Below are 22,460 nucleotides of genomic sequence, written 5' to 3'. Positions count from 1 at the left end.
GCAAACAGTTGCGTTCAATCAGAGTAAAAACAGCTTCTGCATATTAACCACCAGCCCCATGAAATTATGATAAACATTGAATGGCAATAAAAAGAAAAATGAATATATTGTAAAGTGAGAGAAAAATACACAAATATATAACATAAGTTTACGTTATAATCCATTATAAGCAGAAAATACTACACAAAAACAAAAAAAAAATCCAGTTAACAGCTTTATCAAACTTCATTGGAGTTAACAAAGTTAACTAGTTTTATACACCTAATATTCTAGATATATATCTTAGTTATAAAACAAAATTCCACACTGACGGTTTATTTTGAGAATGGGCATATACATTTTTATCTAGTTTACAGTATACAGGAGTTATCACATAGTCATGTAAATGGTATTTCACCAGTATTATCAAAAGAATGCTATTAGGAAGTCTGTTCAAAACTGGTAACTTTTCATTGGTTTAAATCTATGTTTTTAAGAAAAATATTAAAATTTAGGTTTTTTCAGTAAAGTATTTAACTTCAGTTTTTTCTTGAGCAATTAGTAGAATTGTTTCTTTTTCTTTTTCTTTTTATGAAAAGCCGACATCCATCTAATAAGGGAGAATAATTTAGCATTTTTAAAATAATTATCCCCCTTGCATTGTTATCTACAAAGGTAGATAGCAAAATTTTTTTTTCTTTTGTAGTTTTAAGGTCTAGTTCTCGCTTTAACTGGAAATTAAAAATAAAAATTGAATAACAGAAAAAGTATTCATATGTTCTGTTTTAATTTCAACAGTTCTACTTTGAAATTATCTCAACAAATTGCAACAGTTAGATATATGGTACTTCGAGAAGACTAATTGAGAAAAATGTTAGTACACTTCTCATAAGAGAAAACTTCATTCATTCATTTATTTTAAAGTGTCATTTCTGAAGGACATTCAGCAGAGTTTAACATTTCTCTCTCCTGAAGTAACTGAATTCTCTGCCAGTTTTGACAATAATTATTCTAGTTACTTAAACAACTGAATGATTTATTCAGTACAAGTGTAATTTATTGAGTACAAGTGTAAGTGGCTGAGTATTCCATAGATGCTTGTACTTTTCACATAATATTTGGACAAAAATCAGTTTGACAAAGTAACTGAAAAGGGTGATGGCTTTTTGAATTACATGTACAATCCATCTGTTGGGATTTCGATTTCCAGCGGCACAATTTCACTCATAAACCTTAAATTAATGTCAAGCCATGGTGAAAAGCATACTAAGAAAAAAAAAAAAGACACAAAATCATGACTACAAAACAAACTTCTTAATCATTTATTTTATATATAATAATAATAAAAACATTGTATACAGTGCTCAGGTGCACTACAACTCATCTAAAGTGTATGTATAATCAGGTGTAGTTTCGGCGGATTTCGGAAAGCATGAGGGCCTTAAAGGATGCAGTGTCATGGCAGTCAACAACTGACGCAGGCAGTTTGTTCCATGCTTCAGCAACTCTGAGCGTGAAAAAATGTTTCCGAAAGTCATGGGAGCTGTGTTGTTTTCTGACTTTGTAGGCATGTCCACATGTGTTAGATACATGAAGATCAAAAAGGTGTTCAGTGTTGTTGTTGGTGAGGTGGTTGATAACTTTGTGGGTGTTTACCAAGTCCATTGCCAGACGCCGGAGCTTCAGTGAATCCATGCCCAGGGAAACAAGGTGCTCAGAGTATGGTAGGTGTCTGATAGAGGGTATGCGTTTGGTTGCACGTCTCTGAACAGATTCCAGGAGGTCAATGTTCTGAGCAAGATAGGGGTTCCAAACTGATGATGCGAATTCTAAGTGTGGTTGTACCATAGCTGTATACAGTTTTAAATAGATGGCTGGAGAGTGGCTAACAAAAGTCTTGCTGAGTGATGCCAAGACACATATATATATATACACACACACACCTATATTATAAATATAATAATTTTTAGAAGCTGAAGCTTCTTGGATCATCACTATGGGTTTCACATTACAGATTATTGAAATGATTTGTTTGAATAATTAGTTAACATGAAACTTAGAATAACAATTCATGAAAACACACATATATACTTACTAGGGTTTCGCCACTTAAAACTTCCAACAGTGAAAGTAGATTGCATCCATCAGATAAATCTTTGAACAGATCATTAACAACTGGACGATCAGCCTGAAAAGAAAACAAATAGGTGATTAAAAATAACTTTATAAATATCATAAATATATAGGTACCCCTTGCATTATGGAAGTGTTGTGTTTGTGAAAAGCTTGACATAGTTATGCAAAACCTATTTCCACACTGACTTTCAAGTTCCAGAGCATCGAAGTCAATGTGGGGGAAAAGGTTTTACATTTTGAAATTCTACATTGTAGCAGGATTTTCAGGAAAACAATGCTTCTGTTAATGGGAAAATGCCTGTAGTTGGAAATTTGAGGTTGAAATTAGGAAAAATTATCATAAAATGAGAAATAGCTAGATAGTTAAATGTTGTCTTAATTTTGCTAAAATTTCTTGGCAATTTACAAATCTGTACATTTTTAGAATAAAAAATCTAAAAATGAATGCACAGACACCTGCCATTTGGGGTTTTCAATATGGCCAATATGAAATAAATTTTTTGAGCTAACTCAGCTTCTAGTTAATCTAGAAACGTAAGCATGCTTAACCCAGGCTTTCTGGATCATAGAATCCAATAAAGGCCTCAAAACAGGATCAGGATTATAGAAAAAGCAACAAACACAGTTAATTGAAAGCTATTGTCTTTATATTTCTGTAATAACTGTATTACATAATACACATAGCAAGTCTTGTGAAGTTATAAATTATGTGTCTATAATGTAAGAAAGCAGCCTTGTTAGTTTTAAGTTCTACAATGGTTTATTAAGTTTATATTAAGAATATACTTTTACAGATCTCCACTGTCCTATCATTTTTGACAAAGTCTATGCCATTTTTACAGTCACTTCCACATGAAGGTCTGTGGAAGCCAAATTTGTCTTCTGCATGGACAACTCCAAGTTGTGTATGGGATTTGATTTCACATATAACCAACTCTACATGATTTGTGAAGCAGGTGGAACCTTCATAGTTGAACGTAATATCTCACCATAGTTATTCTAATAACAGGTATGACTTAGTGGAAAAAATGAGTAGTACTTGTAATTCAAAAGATCAGCCTTGTAATTCTGTGTCAAGTTGAATCTTCCTGGGAACTATGTTAAGGGTTTTAATGTCTTTAGAGTGCTCTGCCAATTGCACATTAATTTCGTAAGCAGGTTGTTCCATTGATCAGATCAACTGGAACCCTCACTGTTGTAACTGGTAGCATGCCAGATTTACTGAGTCAAACAGAAGTTGCCATATGGCAGTGGCTCGACACTAAACCCTACTCTGTGCACATGCGTTTTCAATGAGCTGTAGAAGGCAACTTACTACATTCTGCCAGATTCTTGCAGAACAGATGCCACCTTAGGTCTAGAAAATCTGATACACAGACAGCTTTTGTGCAGTATATTAAATATACAAAGATGGCAAATGCATCTTTCATCTTCTCTGTTTGGTCACCTTCTTGAGCCAGTTATATAAATTCTGAGATGCCCTGTTAACTATAGAAACTACATAGATTTTGCCAAGTTCATAGAATCTTCCAATACTGTCTTCTCTAGTTGATGCATGGAATATAGTTAACACATCTGCTTTGTTCAGTTTCAATGCACCCCAAACTTACACAATTTCCAAAATAACCAATGTATATATCACAGTGTGTTTGCAGAGCTTGTCATAGTGCAACATCCAAAACTAAACATTAGTATCTGGGCTAACCATCTGTCATTCTGAAAAGCAATTGCATTAGCTTCTAACTTTATGTTAACTTTTTGTGCAGCTTGATGCTACTGAAATTACTAACTTTGCATTATTCTTGGGTACCACTTGTGTAAAGTTTTCATCTAAATTGGCTGATTTTCGTCCATGGGATATATGTTCCATTGGTATTTGTTTAATGTTAGAGTCAACAAAAATTTGGCATTGAATTGGATGTTTACAATGACAGTGTTTCTCACTCTTCACAACAGATATATTTCTCAAATTCAAACAAAGTTTTGAAATTACTTCTTTCCAGTCATTAAAATAATTATAAGTGGATTCCTTGTCTTTGAAAACATGGATCAGGTATATTGAAGAGTTATATAAATTGGAAGATGTGAGCAGATTATTTTTATGCATCACTGATAAGTGCATATCTGTAAAGATATTAAGCTCTAAAAGTAAAGCAAGTATTAAAATTAGAAATCTGTGTCACCAGTGATTTTCTTAGCTCAAACCTAGAGATTGTAAGAGTGGAAGACCTAGTAAGAGGATGCTAGTATACGCCCAAATTGGAGAATGAGACCAAATGGTGTGATGGTAGCAGCATAGTAACAAAGGTTGTTCTGGAAATAGGGGGAATTGAGGTGGAGGACACAGCCTGGTTCAGGCAAATGGATGATCACAATCACATCAATGTAGTTGAATTGGACACACTGTCGAAGGGAATGAATCTGGTCCAGAGATTGGGGCTGCATATTATCAAGATGCAAACTGATTCAGCCATTGTGCTTGGATGGGTGGGATCAGTGATCACTGCTGAGAGGAGAGTACAAACGAAAGAGGCAGCAAAGATGTTAATAAAGCACCATCTAGGGATTCTGGGAGAGCTAGCTGCCAGAGGATTCAGAGCTGGAGATAGCTGCAGTATGTCAGCTAGGAAGACTGCATACCATATAACATATGGGAGAGAACAAGACACTAAGCATTCAAAATGCGGTCTGAAGTTGTGGCCGGTGTCAGTCCATTGACCCCTGCTGCACTAGGTGGGAAACATCTCAGCAGAACACAACTGGAAATGACTGGCAGTAGATGTAACTCACTACTGGTAGGGGACATGTCTCTTGATGATCAACTGCAGACTGGGGTGGTGGCAATATGGAAGGAAATCAAGACAGGTATTGCAGATGAAGTTTCTTGAATTGTGAATGAGATGTAGCTGGAGCAGAGACCAGTAGACAAGTTGCTGATGGACAACAGCATAGCATTTTGCTTGGAAGAGCAGCTAGAAATGCTTAAGAAATAGAACATGAACTGTTTCTTTAGAGTGGCATATAGGCCATGTGGAAATGGTATTGTGGATTGACACTATTGCACAATCAAGGTCATGATGGAGAGGGGGACATATCTCAGCAACTGAGGCAGTATTCTAGTATAATATGTTACCCTAGTCAGTACCATGCAGAGTGGTATTCAGATATGAATGGCAATATCCATGTATGGTATCACAGTGATCTGCAAAAGACAGAGAGCCTGCTTCTGTACAGGTAGGGGGTGAAGTCTGGGTCAAGCCCCCAAATGTGTGCTGCACATCTCAATGGGGAAAAGGAATAGTAACTGCAATTAATTCTTGAAATAACATGCCTGTGAATGGAATGCTGCATCATGTCTTGGATGTTTGCAGAATTGTTGATTCATCAGGTGATGAAGGAAGAGGAAGAGGATGTGTGCAGCGCCACATCTCTGTGGAGGTCAACAGTGGGTGAGATGTCCACACAGTGGATGGCAGATTTTGACATGGAGTGAAGTGATGTGGAGAGTTTCGAGGTCAGGAGGTGAGTTTCGAGGTCAGAGGTGAGTTAGAAGCATAAGGTCAGTGACATTATGTGAATGACCAAGGAGCCTTGCTGGAAGGAGAGGAATGTGGAAGGCCTTATGAGCAGAAGGATGACTTGTGTGGGCCTCTTATGCTTTGGGGGCTGCTGCTTGGGATGGATACAGTGATCACATGAGTTGAGGTAATTTACTGGCTGGAGATTAGGTGGGTAGGGCTCCTATGGATATATCCTGGTTGGATATATGAGAGGACCCGCAAGGTAGGTGAATTATGCTTTTTACCCCATACCACAACTTGTTTTGCAAGTGACTTGGTTGAATTGGGAATGCGTTGAAATTGAAATAGCTATATTGTAAAAAAAAGTCCAGAGCCATTTAACACTCAAAAACTATTATGTTCAGTTTTCATTTATTTCTTTCATGAAGCATCAAAAATTTCACTTTTGCAACTTAGCCACTGATGTACTTTCACTTCATCTAATGCAAATCAGTCATAAACTTTTAAGCTGAGCAGAGAAGGTGAGATGAGGTGTATTTCTTTTCTTTTCCTCTACATTTGTTTTTTCATCTTTTATTTAGTTTCTTAGTTACATTCAACTTTAAGCATGTCAGTTTAATACATAAATTATTTTATTTTATGGTTAGTGAGTGTGAGTAAATCTATTATATTTTTATTGTTGAACCCTTCTGGATGGGAATTTTTGTTTTAACATTTTGCTTTAAGGTGGCAAGCTGGTCAACTTGTGAGCATGCCAGGCAAAATGTTTAACAGCATTTCATCCATTTTTATGGGCTGAGTTCAAATCTTGCCAAGGTTGATTTTGCTTGTCATTCTTCTAGGGTCAACAAGAGAAATAACAGTTGAACACTGAGGTCATTGTAATTGACTTACCCCTCCCCAACAATTCTTGGCCTTGTGCCAAGATTTGAAACCAATATTTTGCTTATACCTAAGGGAAATATTAAATTATTTGTTCTTGAATTTTAGTGTTACTTTTTGAACTTTGAATTTCTGGGTCTTTTGTTACTTTCAGATTCAAGTTTTCTTTATTTTTTCCCTTCTCTATTTGTACTATCTTGTTATTTATTCAATTTAATATCATTACTTTTTAAAAAATAATAGTTATTAATAGCAATTTTTTGTTTATGCTTGTTTTTCTCAAGGGTAGGTTTTGAATGTTTTGTGATGTTCACTATGTATTTCTAAAAGTCTCAAATATCTGCCAATAACAAATGTCTATTAATATTGCCGAGACGGAGAGAAAGAGAGAGGGGGAAGTGTGTTAGTGTAAGCAATATCATCAACATCATTTTATGTCCACTTTCCATGTTGGCATGGGTTCAATGGACCATGATGATCCAAGTCAGTTCTTATTGGAAGTTACTACCTTCATAGATAGGTCAGGGACAATGTCCACATTTCATTTTGATACGGTGCCTATAGCTAAATGTCCTTCCTAATACCAACCGCTTCACAGAGTACACTGGGAGTATTTTATCATGGCACTAGCACTAGAGAAGTTATCTTGTCCCTGGAAAGACTACAGAGTCCTGCCGACCCAATTTTGTCTTTGTTCATTTGTCAGCCACTTTATAGTGTGCTGGGTTATATGCACTCCTTAAGTATGGTTCATTGATGTCACCCCACTTGGACTTACAGCTAAGACTGCATGTTCTTTTTTAATTTCATCTATTTCTATTTTTTACTTCTGTAATATGCTAATATTTTATTCACTTTTGTTTTGTATTAAGGTAGATTAGAAAGTGTTCTAAACTCGAGCAATATTAATAAATATAAATATTAAATTCTTCTAAGCTACATTAAGAGAACTCAGCAACTAGAAAACATTAGCCATCAACCCAACACTTAGCTCTATATATGTGACATTAAGGTGTACATCTCTGTTTACATGAATCAAAGTAGTAAAAGAGTCAAATTTCAGATATTAAATAAATGTTAATGTAAAACTACTCACATTGGTTTTTGTCATTAACCAGTCAAGGTTTTTTTTTTTTGTGCTAGCTCAGTTTTACAGTAGTAGTAGTAAATATAAAAATACCATATTTTCAACCATATCAAATTTTTCAATAAACTGTATTGGCATATTAGAATACTCAACTGAACATGAGCTGAGTAGTTTAGAGTTCAAAATCTTTATCATTAAATTTTTCATGGAACAATTGATTTAGGTTTTCAAATTGTTACCTCTAGGTATGTTGCTCCGAAGAGTTCCCTCTGTAACATTTATAAATTTCAGAACATCTGCTGCTCTTGCAAGAAACAAATAAGTTTGACTGTGTAAAATGGCAGTTATATTTAGCAGCAATCAGAAACAAATAAATAAGAATAAACTTTGAAAAATGTGAGAAATATTATAAGTTGGATGCAGTGTATCTAAAAGGTAAAGTTCAAACAATCTAACAGTTGGCCTGACAGTATAAAAAGAATTCATGAGGAGAAATTAAATAATGTATGATACATGTGAAAGAAAATAGCATTGCCCAAAACAGAAACAAACAATTTAGACATACATCTGCAAATGCCAGGCAAACAATAAAATAGATATTCATAGAATATTAAAATAGTTATGATCTTGAAATTCTAAGTGTGGACTTGGGAAATATTTTGAAATGAGAATTATATCAATCTGCTTAAAATATTGTAAACTATAATATACACATACAATGATTGAACCAAAAGATTTGAAGTTAACCCAGGAAATATTTTAAAACAGATACAACAAAATCTAACACTTATAAAAAGAAATTGAGTATCAAACAACAATGTACATTGTAATATATTTTTTATCTTAAACCCTTATCTACCTTCAATGTCTGTTTGTGGTACTTTCCACAACTATACCTGATGATATCTACTATTTTCTTTAAGAAGTAGATTTTAAAATAAAAAAACTTATCTAAATAACATACAATATCAAGAATTCACCTAAAAGCAATACTTAAATATCTCTGTTGATATTATCAACACAATAATACAAAAATAATTTATATAAATTTCATAAATAGAAATAGAATGGAGCTACCATATATGGAAATAGTATTTGCAATCCAACTATTATACAAGCTAGGGTTTTGAAGAGGACAGCTTCAGTAATAATAATAATAAATTACATATTTGTGAGTGTGAGTAGGGTTATGTATATGAGTGTAAGTAGAGGAAAACTGCAGTGGAGATATATACAACAGCTGGATAGTGTATAGACAATGTGAGTGTGATGTGTACATATATATGTGCATGCATTCCAAATGTTATGTTGATGCACACAGATTACAATATGTTGATATACTTTTTTTTTTTCTATAGCCATAGAGATATATCGTCTATATTCTGATGTGTGCATGCAAGCACATATACATACATACATGGTGGCTGCCCCCTCGTTATCGAGTATGGCCATTGCATGAAGCTTAATCAATGTTGTTATCATGCAATGCCTGTGCAAGAAGATTCTTTTTTAAAGGGAGGAAAGGCTGTGCACTGAGTCAATCCCACTCACTAAGCAACAGCAGCCATAATCCGAAAAGAAGAACAAGTCAACATCATCGGTAACCACTGAGCTGCAGGTTTATGTTGGAGTTATCCCAGTTACCTGAGTTACCTTCTCCTAGAAGGATGCCCAAACAAAGGCTAGGAGTCCTTCACTCCCAATGGTTTAACCACGCGATTGGGTATTCAGTCCAATTATTTCTATGTCCCCGCGCATGATACAGCCTTAAAACATTTATTGGATGGCTGTTGACTCTCAAGAGTTCCTCCGCCCTTTGACGGGTTTTGTTTTTCATCCCGCAGGGTGTCCAATAAACACCTTCCTCACCAAGCAAGCTTGGTGGGGTTGCCGGTTTAGTCGCCGACGACCCGACCATGCAACAGGTTGTACTGGGTTACATGTTACCAGTAGCACTTGAAAGTGACTTGACATAACATACATACATATATAATTTATTTATTTATTTATTAGTAACATGTTACAAATGCAATACCATAAGCTCAACCTTTAAGAGACCCTAAATATGCAACATTTTATTGTTTTTTAATACCTAGAACAAAATAAATAGTTCAGAGGAAAAAAGATGTTCCCATTGAAGGTTATAGGTATATTACAGTTGATTACACTTTGGGAAGTGCCTATGCTATTCATTCCCAATCAGCAGGGATATTTCTACTTAAGGATATCCAACATGATGTTAGAGGAACAAAATCACTTCATCAGCTTCAGACAGTTGCATTTGTGCTATATACAAAATAACGGTCAGTGAGAAGCAACAATGATGGAAGCAGTTGGTTCATAATCACTTACAAAACTGCAAGGCTTCTTTGCAGTTTCACTGAAAATATGCGAACTGTCATCTTCCAATGACCTGTAGAGTATTGTCTAATGTTTATTAACACCAATTACAGCAACATGATATTAGGATTGTCATTCATTCTAGGAATATTATATTAAGAGATCTCATGGATACTGATTACAAAATTTTGGCAATGGGTGGAAACAAACTGCATAAATATGGTCTGTTTTATAGTAGCCAGACCAAGTTCAATGTGATCTCCATTAAGATACTAGTTTAATAGATGGTTAAATGCAAAGCTAAGCTACTTGATAATCAGAACAACATTTTAAGCAACTGATGGCCATATTCAGATCAAGATGTGTGAAATATTCTATCGTGATGCACCTGGAGGAACAAGAACAATCTTTTTTAATAAAACTACTTCTGGTTGAAGTAAACACGAGGAAAATTGCCATGGCAGTTGCATCTTCAGGTATTCTTGTCATACTGTCTGGATGCAAAACAGTTCACAATGCATTCAAACTACTGTTAAACTGCACTATTGATGATACAATACAACGTTAGTAGGTGTAACAGAAGTGCTAAAACAGTGTTTGATAACAAGGTAGAGTGAGCTGTGTCCTATAAAATTACTTTTAAGGCTTTGGATCACACTGTAAGGGATATTATGGGAATAAATTCTCCTTTTGGCAGAGTCTCAGAAGAGGTCATTTGTCAGATATTTTCAGTCATTCTCAAGGGGACAAAAACTGAGCAAACCAAAAATTGCTTGAAATCATTACATTTAAAAATTGCATAATGGCGGTGCCCCAGCATGGCCACAGCTCGTGAGCTGAAACTAGATAAAAAAAAAATTAAGAAACTGAAACTAGAAACAAGCATAAAACCTTTTGGAACTTAGAGAGGAAACTGTTGTACCTGATCAAAATGGGACTATCTGTGGCTGACGTTAGTGATTGGTCAACAGCTGACCAACTAAAAAACAATTCTCAACATTCAACATAATTACCACACTTAAAAATGGCTCTGTGAAAAAGCAATATTTACATCAATTAGTGAAGCTGTTCAGATGATCAATGATCAAATTCTTCAATAATTACATAAAGATGAATTTATCTACATTTCAATAGACATTGTTTTACATCCCAAACAAACTGTAAAGTATACTAATGTATTTCTCAACAGCCCAAAACTACTTGTGGTGAGGAAATTAGATGTTCTACATTTGTGTAATGACACAAGGTTGGTAGTCAAACAACTAATATATCTGATTGAAGAAACAGAATTGATAGGCTGTGTTGTTGGTAAGATTGCACTCATAACAAGAATTTAAATTATTCCCACTAACACTCCATGCATGTATGTATACATAACAAACATGCAAGCATGATGTATGAGCAAGGAAATTTATTTCATATTTCTTCAGTTTACTCAGTTGAAAATGAGTACCATCAAAATGTTGGTGAAACCCTCTCTCTTTCTCTCTCTCCAACTATCACATCCATGTTCAGCTAGGTCAAGGGTCAATGAGCTGAGAGAGGATTGCCTACTCTCAATTAGACAGGCACCAAAAATGTTGTAGATGTTACCAAATAATACTCCTTTGTGTGTAATACTATGGGTATTTTATGTGTGCATGAGGTTTGTAGATATGTGAATGAATTAGTGTATACGTACATTTAGGTGCACATAAATGTGTGTGTGTGTTTGGATGTGCCACATTGTAGCTCACTGCTTTGCACCTAAGTACCTGAAGCTTTGGATTGGGGCACATCTTTAAGAATAAAGTCATAGGCTAGATGACTTTTTCTGATACTTTCTATAAAGCCAAGCAACACTGAGTACTGCTGACAGTACTTGAATAAAAAATAAATCATTATATGTTGATATGAAAAATGGCCTTATAATGGTTCTCTCATTAAGAGTTGCTTGGGACATAAGCTGAATTTTCATCCTTCTGGAGTCAGTAAAATAAATGTCAGTCAGATGCTAGGATAAATTTAAATAACTGTAGTTTCCTTCATAATTTGTTAAGAATCAAAATACAGGGTGCACCAGTTTTTTAAGGACGCCTCTTTCTCCTAACTTTTTTTTCCACCTTATTTTTCAGACAAATAATGTCAGACATCAGAGTGACTTAGCAAATCGAATGGCACACTGTAATCATTGCCTTATAAGTGCAGCTTAGTGATACAGAGATAGTTTGATTCCTGAAAGTTGCCTGATCCTTCATTGTTAAAGTTTGAAGGAAATGGAAGCTGCCCACAAGGATCCAAAATCAGTGGCTAAATGCAAAATGCATGCAAAGGGTCTACTACCATTAGAACACATGACTTTGTACAAAAAGTCCAAGAAATAATCAATAAAAACCCCAGAAAGTCAATCAGAGCTATTGCAAAGGACCTTAAGGTCTTTTAGAAAGCACCATCAGAAGAGTTGTGCATGAGGACATCTAGTACAAATGATATATGATGTGGAGGGGTCAGTTTATGTTGGGATGCAACAAGAGAGAATTATTTAATCCATGTAAAGTACTTGCTAAACAAGTTAAAACACCAAAGAGCTGAATGCTTTGGTTTTTCTCTGATGGGGAGGGGGGACCTTCAATCAGGACCAAAAGGTAAATGGAAGAAACAACAGATAGTATGCATGACCATTGGAACCTCATCCATGTCTCTGCGCAACCAAGTTCCCAGCAACTGTTATGGTTCTGAGAGTTGTCAGCAATAAGGGAGATGTTATATCTCCTCATTTTTTACACAGGGATTAATAAGAGTCAATGCCTCTGTCTACACAGAGGTGTTGGACAAAGTTGTGAGGCCCTGGATAGACTGAGTACATAAGAGAATACTGTACACCTTCCAACAAGAATCAGTACCATCTCAGAAGTCTAAAACAACCCAAGTAGAGATGTGTGCCAATCTCCATGATCATGTTCTCCTAGCTCACCAGACAGCATTTCACTGGATTATTACATACGGGGTGTAGTTGAGAGAGAGGTCAATAAACACCCCCATAACACTACACAATCTGACAAGTTGCCATAACCAGCACTATGTCCCAAATTGATAAAGTTTATCTGATTTGGGCATGTCAATGCTTCTGACCCTGTATAGATGCAACCATTAATGCTAACAGTGGATTCATTGAATAGGAATGGTAAAAGGATTTTCAAGATTATCTGTACCAATTTGTTTCCCAATACAGCTTTTCTTTGGTGAGCAATGAGTCATTTTCTAAATTCATACAAATGACCTCAAAAAAAAAATATCCAAATAAACACATACAACTATTTTTGTAAATAGGAACAAGTCCCATTCCTATCTATGATAAATTTGAATTATATACCCTAGATAAATACTAAGACTTATTATTCCTCTTTGAAGCATCTAAGAACACACCAACTTTAGATTTTGGGTGTGCATGTTTAAATATTTTCAGTCAGTTTTCTTTCACTAATACAATATCTGTAAATCCAAGTCAGAAAGTAAAAACCCAAAATTCAGATTAATATTCCATCTTTAATGTGCATCAAAAATACTATAATAAAACATATTTTCAAAAAAGACCAGTTGACTAGAAGCAAAATTAGAAGTAGATGCAATATTTATATTAATAACATCCTTAAAAACCTTTCTTAATGCTCTAAGCAGATTTTGTAAATAGAAAGAATTGTAAGTCACAGTAAATAATATTAACTACATATTTAGTTGTTCTGCTAATTTAACATATGGACATGTAGATAACTCTCATCAGCTGTCCTGTTTATGCTCTCAAAAGATTTGAAGATTATTTTCTGCAGTGTTAACACTGTATGGGAGTGAAGCTTGGAACCTAAGGGTGACTATCACCAAGTGATTGAAGGCATTCAAGATGACATGATGTATGTGAGTGCTCCATATCAGTTGAGTGGCCTGTACAAAAAAAAATTCATTCCTGGAAGAGACAGGACCAGAGCAAAACTAAACAATGATCAGATGGTGAAAACTGCAATTTTTTGCCCATGTTATCAGAGCCCAGAACCTGTGTCCACATCCTCATAGACTGAGTGAATAGGAAAAGGGCTCTTGGGTATCAAAGACGAAGATGGAGTGATGGTATCGAGAACTGGATGGAGAGGGCCCTGGCAGAGTGTCCAACTACAACATGAGACTAGTTTGTGGCAAAGAATGGGGTTTGCATTTGGGGGCCTGATCTCAGTTAGGAGGGTGAGCAGACTCATTTATTCGATATAATAATTGTTCTTGAATAGACAATTTAGGTCTAATTGTACACTGTAAATAATTATTTGAACTTAAGACCTGGTACTTTGTTTAGCAATAACATATAAACATTTAATTAACAACAAAATAGGAAAGAATAACTAGATACCTTTCTGATCATTTAAAGAAAATTAGTGAAGCTGATATTTTTCAGTTATAGTGATGAGAATTATTTTTCATAGTTATTGACTTGGATGGAACAGCTCTGGATACAGTTTCCCTCAATGTGTCCACATCCCGTGTCATTTCATTTATAAACCCAAAGGTTTATACTCTGTGCAACTCTCACCCCAGAAATTTTGCTTGATTTCACTTTTATTGCAAATACCTTTCATCAGGAGTCTTAACACAGCTGAATGGCCTGATAGCAAAAGCAATTAAATAATCCTTAGATCACACTGTGCCATTTTAAAAATAGAAAAACACATTAAACAATGTTTTATGTGTACAAAAGATGGAATGACCATGAGTGGAAGGCTTTTAACTGCTCAATCACAGCTGACCTATAGTTATACAACATCTTGTGCTTTCATTTTTTTTCTGCACATATCAGCCATATCACTGATGCTCAGTTCCTTTAGTAATTTTCCTTGCATTCCATCTTTTTCATTCATTAACATCATACATCTATACCATTCTCAATTTCTTTCATGCAGCTGTATTGCATCTCATGTTTCAATAGCTCACAGCATCACATTTCTTATACACACATATAGTTTCCTTTTCATAAAGAGAGGCCCTTTATTACCAACAAAATTAGGAGTTCCCCAAGCTTTTACTTTGTCAAACCCAAGGCACAAAGCTATATCGCATGTTACATATTTAGCACTAATGTCATTTAATTAGCTACTACAGCTAACAATCTTGTCTTTGGTCTATAGACATATCTGTCCTTGCTATTAGCTTGTCAAAACAATACCTCCAGTACAATACAGTTTTAATTAAAACTGAAGCAGTGTTGATTGTTTATCAACTGATTCTTATTTTTATTTCTTTTTTATCTTGAAGATTCTTCAAGTTGTGACCACAGACAGAATTGCCATATCTGCTTTAAAAAAATAGCTACAAACAAACATTACAGAAAAATATTCTATTGAAATCCTAACCAGCATAAATCAATTTTAAGAATAACACATTCAAGTCCAAAATATATTGCATTATATCAAGGTGTACATTATGTTAGTAAAAAAAGCTTGATGAATTGACTAGTACAATAATGCAGCTACTTACTATGAGAAAAAATGCATTTGTTTTGTAGAATTTTAAATTTTCGCAGAAGAAAATGGCAGCTGTTATGATAGCAAATATAGCACAAGTCATTAGTAGCCTTGTACAAAAAAATGATAGTAACAAGTATTAGCTTTTTCTATTTACTAAGTCAGTTAACATTCTCAGGATGATGGAAAAGCAACTCTTCTTTTGATTGCTATCATGCTCTGATATTATTATGCATTTAAGTTATTGTTAAGACTCAAAGAATACATATTGGTTATTGGCACAAACTTATAAGCATTCAGGTGCCCCAAACTCTGTGTTAGATAAAAATTGTATATTTATTTGAGAAATAGATTAGAATCCAGTGGAGTAAGCACAACTTAGTAATTATGCTAATTCATTCCAGTAGAATGTTAAAATGATCACTCTTCTAGTATCATATATGAGTCAAAGTACTTGGAAAGTCAGCAGTTTAATTCCAAACTTACTAATTTTAGTATTTACATGGTTGTTGTCAGTGAGACATGACACATATTGGCAACAAATACACAAGAAAGAATAGTTACACATTTTTATGAGGAAAATCTGCATTCAGGTTATGACCAGATTCTATCTTATCTGCATCTCAGTCACGTAAATAGCTGCCTGACTTGAATACATTGCCTAATATCATTAACTGTTCAGTTATACCTCACAATATTACAATACCTGCTATACCATATGTCATCTCAAATACAACTCTTTAGAATGACATAGGATCACAGCAAATGTGCTGAAAAACGATAGCAGTAACTGAATGAAAAACACTAACTTCCAGGCATGCTACAACTAATGGTAGTCTCTAAGGAATGCTTATATCCCAATACTTTATTAATGGAAATACAGCTTTATCTTTACCAAAAGGAGCAATTGTGTTAATTATAAAAGAATCTCGTAAAATTTGAATAAGATGCTTGCCCAAATTTTCTATAAATGTCATTTCTGCTGCAGATTATTTATAGTAGATATAAACATATAAGAGTGGCAAAAATGCTTTTAGCAAAATCAGTCACAAATGAATATATACAAGCTGCGGCTTCAAATTATTCTGAGTAACCTTAGGCCCCTATACAAAAATATAAAATGCAAGTCCTTGTCAGCTGCATAATATAATGTTGTAATATATTAACTGTTCTCCATGATGATAGAGTTGTATTCAAGCTGACAGTCTTGTATCTTATTTTCATAAATATACCTAGCATTTTGCTTCACATTTTCAGTGATAGAACATAGCTCAAAAGAATTAAGCTTGTAAAATTCTTGATAAAAAAAGCTTCTTCATGCAGTAACAATTTAGTATTATTGCTGCACATTAAGGGAGAACTTCTACCATTGTGCAATTATTATAATGCCACCTCCACAAAATTTGTATAGGGCTAGTAAAGCAGTTAATCAATGTTAGAATTGCCATGCTTTAGTGTATGCAATCAAAGCAATGTTGTTATACTTCATTTATCCAGTAGGTGATAAACAAAATAGAGTATACAGGCAAAGTACTATAACCTGTAAAAATCCCTGATGGAGAGAGAAGAGACCTTATTTGTTAACCAAAAGCAAAACCAAATTATATACATTTTAAATGTATCCTGTAGGACATTAATACCCAAACTATATTGATATGAACATGAGTTTCAGTAGACAACTAGATTTGATAATGCAACCAACAAAAACATGAGTACTGGAAGTTTATATGCCTTGTACTTAATTTTATTTTCCTCTGTTTCTTGTGATTAAGACTTGATCGATAATGCTACTCAAGGTATTGCCATTCAACAAGATAGAAGGTCCCTAAGAATAAATTACTTTGCATTCAATAAATCATTTTGCCAAACTACTAAAATATTAAAAAGGTGAAAAAAGTGATAAAATAAAAATTATAGTATAAAGATATTAAAAATGAACACTCCAAAAATGTCTGTATACACATGCACACACACACACCTCCACATACATGCAAACTTTAAAACCACTATAGGGTTTGATATTTTAATAATCATATTAACCTTAAATAAGATGTATAATGTTCTTAGATTCTTAGCCTCAAGGCCACCATCCATTCATACATTCATAGTGCTCAGGCTAAATTTAGCAGTTTGCATAAAAGGAAAAGAAAGCATAATATCCCATACAAAGGTAAAAGTATTCAAGAAAAAATCCCAAAATATCAGATTATGCCTGGAAGTTAAGTTTACTCTAACTGCTCTCAGCTTCCAAAACAGTCTCAAGATGGCTCTGGATCCTGGCGCATGCATTCCTCAGTGTCCCTGGAAAGATCGTTGAACACTTTGTTGATCTTGGCCACCAGATCAGCCTTGGTGTTGGAAGCAGAGCAGCTGGTGTCTTTCTCAACTGCACCTCACACATAGTAATCCATGGGATTTCAATCAGGGAATGAGGCTGGCAATGTTGTAGAAATTCTGCTACGATCACCTCTAACTCATTGTGGAAGTATGGCAAAGAATTGAATTTTACTGCCACATGTGACTTTCCAACAGCAACCCACACAAGCCAGAGACTGACTACAATTGGAAAATTTTCATGGATAAAATTATGCATTTGCATTTTGATAAAAGTTAATTAAGTACTCTTCACTGGTCAAACTATAACCAGTATCTTTCCATGTCAGTGTTGCTATGAACAATAATAAAATTGCTCGTTCGCTTGCTTGCTTACATACATACATACATACATATGCACTTTTCATACACTAGTATGCAAGGTCCTGCAAGATTCCTGTGCAGGTGCCACATTAAAAGCACTAATGCCAGTGCCACGTAAAAGCACTTGTAAAAACACATGTAAAAGCACCCAGCACACTTTATAAAGTTGTTGGCATTAGGAAGGGCATCCAGCCATAGACACCATGGCAAATCAGACTGAAACTTGGTGCAGCTTTCCAGTTTGCCAGCTCTGGTCAGACCATCCAACCCATGCCAGCATGGACAACAAACGTATGATGATGATGATGATGGTATATTTTTCAAAATAAAGAAATCCTAAGAGCCTATTTTGTTATTTAATTCACAGTTCATTTATTTTATATTTTATGAAGCCAAATTGGTAGTCTCTCAGTTAGTTGCAGATAATTATATCAATTGAATAGCTGTAAACATGAATTGTAATATCACACCTTGTCCTGGGTTTTCATTTTATGGCTTGGGATATTTAAGCCAGCATTTGGATGGTTATGATGTTAATATCCTCAGTTAAGTGAAATTTAGCCTTTGAAAAAGTTCAGTTTTTGAAAGAATAAATAAATTGAACTACAGAATAAACTATCTATTTTAAGTACATTAATATAAATATGCATGTCTTTTTAGATAAAAATATTTTAAAATTTAATTTTCAATCACCCTTACTTTCTCCATGTTTATTCTGAGTCCAAATGCAACACATGCAACCAAAACTCAACTGATTATAAGCTGCATGCCAATATAACTAACAAAATCGACATCTATATAAAGCAGTTCTTAAAAGTTTTCAATTATTTGACTTGCAGTGTAACCTTTTCAAGTTGAAGACCTTCCTGTTGTTCTAACATTAGATGGATACCAACAACCCATTCTTGAAAAAAATGAGGATCATAACAAAATATATTGAAAATAGATTAGAAGCTAGGATATCAGCCTGTTTAACTCCTCTGTTTATAGCATTTTTATCTGAAAGATGTTGGCTGAATGTGATCTGAGCCTTCATATTATCATAATTCCTTCAACATTAGCTACATTTTAGCAGACAGCCCAACTTCCATGAATTTCCCACAGTGCTTCTCCTGTGGATGGTATCAAAGACATTTGTAATGTTAACAAAGACCTGATGAAAAGGCACCTGCAAAATCAATACATTTTTTCTTTAAGTTGTTTTGCAAAGAACATCATCTCCATAGTACCTCTTCCTGATGAAAAACTTGATTGCGCTACAAGTAGCATTGAAGGACAGATGTCATTCATTATCTGATTCAAGAATAGTCTTCATAAAACTTTATTGTCCTTCAGATATAAGCATTTCAATGAAAATAAGTGAAAATGAGGATATTTATCAACAGCTGCTTTGAAATCTAAAGCTTCTCTGTTCAGGTTAAGGATTCACATTTATATTGAGAATTATTGGAGTACCATGCTATGTTAGTTAATAGCTAAATGACAATCTCAAAAAGATAATGTTTTCAGATAGAAAAAAAAGTGACCAGATAAAAAATTCAACATGTATCACCTATCATTTTTGACATCTAAATTCTAGGAATTGAGCTTTGCTTCTTTGTTAGAAACTGCCTTTTCCCTTAGAGAAAGAATTCAAATAATCAAGAAAGAGAGACATATATAGGTGAAACCATAGAGTTCAAATAACTTATTCATTCTTCATGCAAATAAAATACAAAAACAAAATACCTTTCATAATGTTTACAAATTTTTCATATTCAGCTGACATTTGGGTTTTTTTTTGTTTTTTTTTTAAGAAAAAAAAGCTTCTTACAAAAAGAAAATATCTGACTATACTTTACAAAATCTCTACTATACATATCACTTTGAAAGTTCAAATCAATAAGATGATGCAATTCTTCTTTGTTAGTTAATTATGTTTACCCAAATGATGCAGTTTGTTTCAAGTGGACATTTGCAAGATGTAGACAATACCTTTCTGTCTCCCACATCAATTAAGTGACTCATAAGTTATAAAGCTTCCACAGAAAGGTCAAACCAGCACACACTGAAACATCAGACAGCATCATATAAGGATGTGATCCAGTACTTTAAAGCAAACAAAATTATCAGGGAGTGATAACAGAAAATATGAAAATAAAAATTTCATAAAATACATACCAAATCGAAATAGGTCACAAAAAAGTAAACTATTTCAGATGTAAGTAGAAAACTAATGGCATACTAAATGCAACACAAATACATATATACACATTGTTATTTAGCCCCAGTTTGGTCCAGAACAAATAAACCTATGACCAAAGATTTTGCAGCTGTGACTACTGCCTTCCAATGTATGTACTCTCCTATTTGAATACAGTAAGGTGTAATTTTAGGGAGATTTGGTTATTTCTAGTAGGTGAGTCAATTACGAAGTGGCTTATTGTTGATATTCCCTTTTATATCAAAGACGATATTGTTATGAAACTCTGCAATTTCAGGAATGCCTATATAGTTCCTTGTACAAAGTTGGACAATCATGAGCAACCACCACCCACCCACACTCAACCTCATGCAAATTCAGCTGCAGTTGCAAGTAATCATCTTCACATGGTACTTTTGTTAATACCACATCACAAGTCTTTAAAGAATTAATTAATCAGATTCAATCTGATTATCTCAATCCCAAAGAAGCAATCATGCTGCACAGAAACCTGTGAGAGAAAGTTTACAAAATGATAGCTTTACAAAAGCAATTTCACTCTCTCTCAGCCTTAAAAGTCAGTGTCAATGGATGCAGAATTACAGCAGCTGAAACTACTTTGGCTATGGTAGACAATGTCTTCTGTGCTTTGTTGTATTCTTTTCATTCACAATATTGCAACTGACTACCATGTATGCAAATAACTTATTTGGTACTAGAAGAGAACTAGGTGATGAATGTGAACCACAGATTGATGAGATTACTTGAAAAGAATACAGAAATACCCTACGAGAACACAGTATACACATAAATATATATGTGATTGATATAAACTCTTCATTAAAGCATAATCCCAAGAGATAAAACCAACATACTGTCAATAAAGCAAAAAACAAAATCACAAAAAGTGATAGGAAAAATACATAGAAATATTAATTAAAAAGCAAATGTGCTAATAAGTTTTACAAATTATTAACTATGAAAAATATACATCCCTACAAAGTCAAGGAAAGATGTGAATAAAGAAATTTTAAAAAATCAGACTGAGAAGACTTGAATGAACATAAAAATAAATTCAAGAAAGGTAACATATTTCATTCACAGAAAAGAAGAAACATGTATAAGTAACTAGACTACCCGTGACCTGTTAGGTCACCAGGAAACTCTGAGTTTCCCAGCAACAGAGTTTTGTTTTGTGGGTTGGATAGATTTGGCTGCTATTTCTTGCACGCCCTGCTATCACATAACAGGTATTTCGGGTCCTTTATCGCAAATAGCTGTTACGTGTTAGCAGAGCATGCTAGAAATAGCAGCCAAATCTTTGGAGGGGAGATACACTGAATGCACTCATAAAAAACTATTTCACACTGAGATTACGAACGGGTCTTTTATGAAATATCTACCATATTTTTAAAGCCATTTTCACTTTGGAATATTTTTTTTTAAATATGCCAAAGTTGTTTTAATCAAAATAAGACATAGAAAGACAAATGCAAAATCCAAAATTAGGCCCATTATATGCTTGCCAACACTGTAAATGCCTTGACATTAACAAATAGGATCAACCAAAAGGTAAATCAATAATAAGCCTAAAATGAGGAGTTAAAAAAACACCTCCACTTGTACATTTGAAAATTTAAAATCAACATGTATTCATAGGATTCATGAAAAGTACAATTCTAACTAATAACAAAGCAAAAAAGAAAAAACTGAAAGTAAAGTCTTCAAGACTGGAAAGGACACTGAATAGTTAACTGAATGCCCAAAATAAAGATAGAAGCTAAGCTCTCCATATTGGTTGTCTCTGCTGTATCATATCTATTCTGAAATAAGGTTAACAAAATGGAGAGACAGATGTACAGGATGATTGACACTGACAAACATATCTCTTTAGTAAAAAAAAAAAAGCTTTTTTTTTTCACCTCCAAACACTAAAATACTACACTTCATTTCACATGGCTCACTGTTGTTATGACAGGAAATAAATGCTTCTTTGTAATACTGAATACCAAGAACAGTTACTCACTCTCGTTATGAAATGAGCTACCTTAGAGTAATGTACAGACTCCATTGTTGCTCAACATCTGCACAAATGATCAACTGTTTTATCTGTGCTAATGAGTTATGCATAGTAGGCCATAAAGAATTTTAAT

General features: G+C 34.2%; 1 protein-coding gene across 7 annotated transcripts in view; it reads right to left on the bottom strand.

Annotated features, from left to right (window-relative positions):
* Window positions 1-22,460, bottom strand: part of LOC115232614 (dystrophin) — a 744,226-nt gene that overhangs the window by 595,214 nt on the left and 126,552 nt on the right. For all 7 annotated transcript variants that reach the window (XM_029802603.2, XM_036512501.1, XM_029802605.2 and 4 more), the window contains one exon: window positions 2,075-2,167. In XM_029802603.2, the coding sequence (XP_029658463.1) occupies window positions 2,075-2,167 (93 nt within the window). The remainder of the gene's footprint in view (window positions 1-2,074; window positions 2,168-22,460) is intronic.

Source organism: Octopus sinensis, linkage group LG2 (assembly GCF_006345805.1).
Source record: "Octopus sinensis linkage group LG2, ASM634580v1, whole genome shotgun sequence".
Taxonomy (NCBI): domain Eukaryota; kingdom Metazoa; phylum Mollusca; class Cephalopoda; order Octopoda; family Octopodidae; genus Octopus; species Octopus sinensis.
This window is presented reverse-complemented; position numbering and strand designations above follow the sequence as displayed.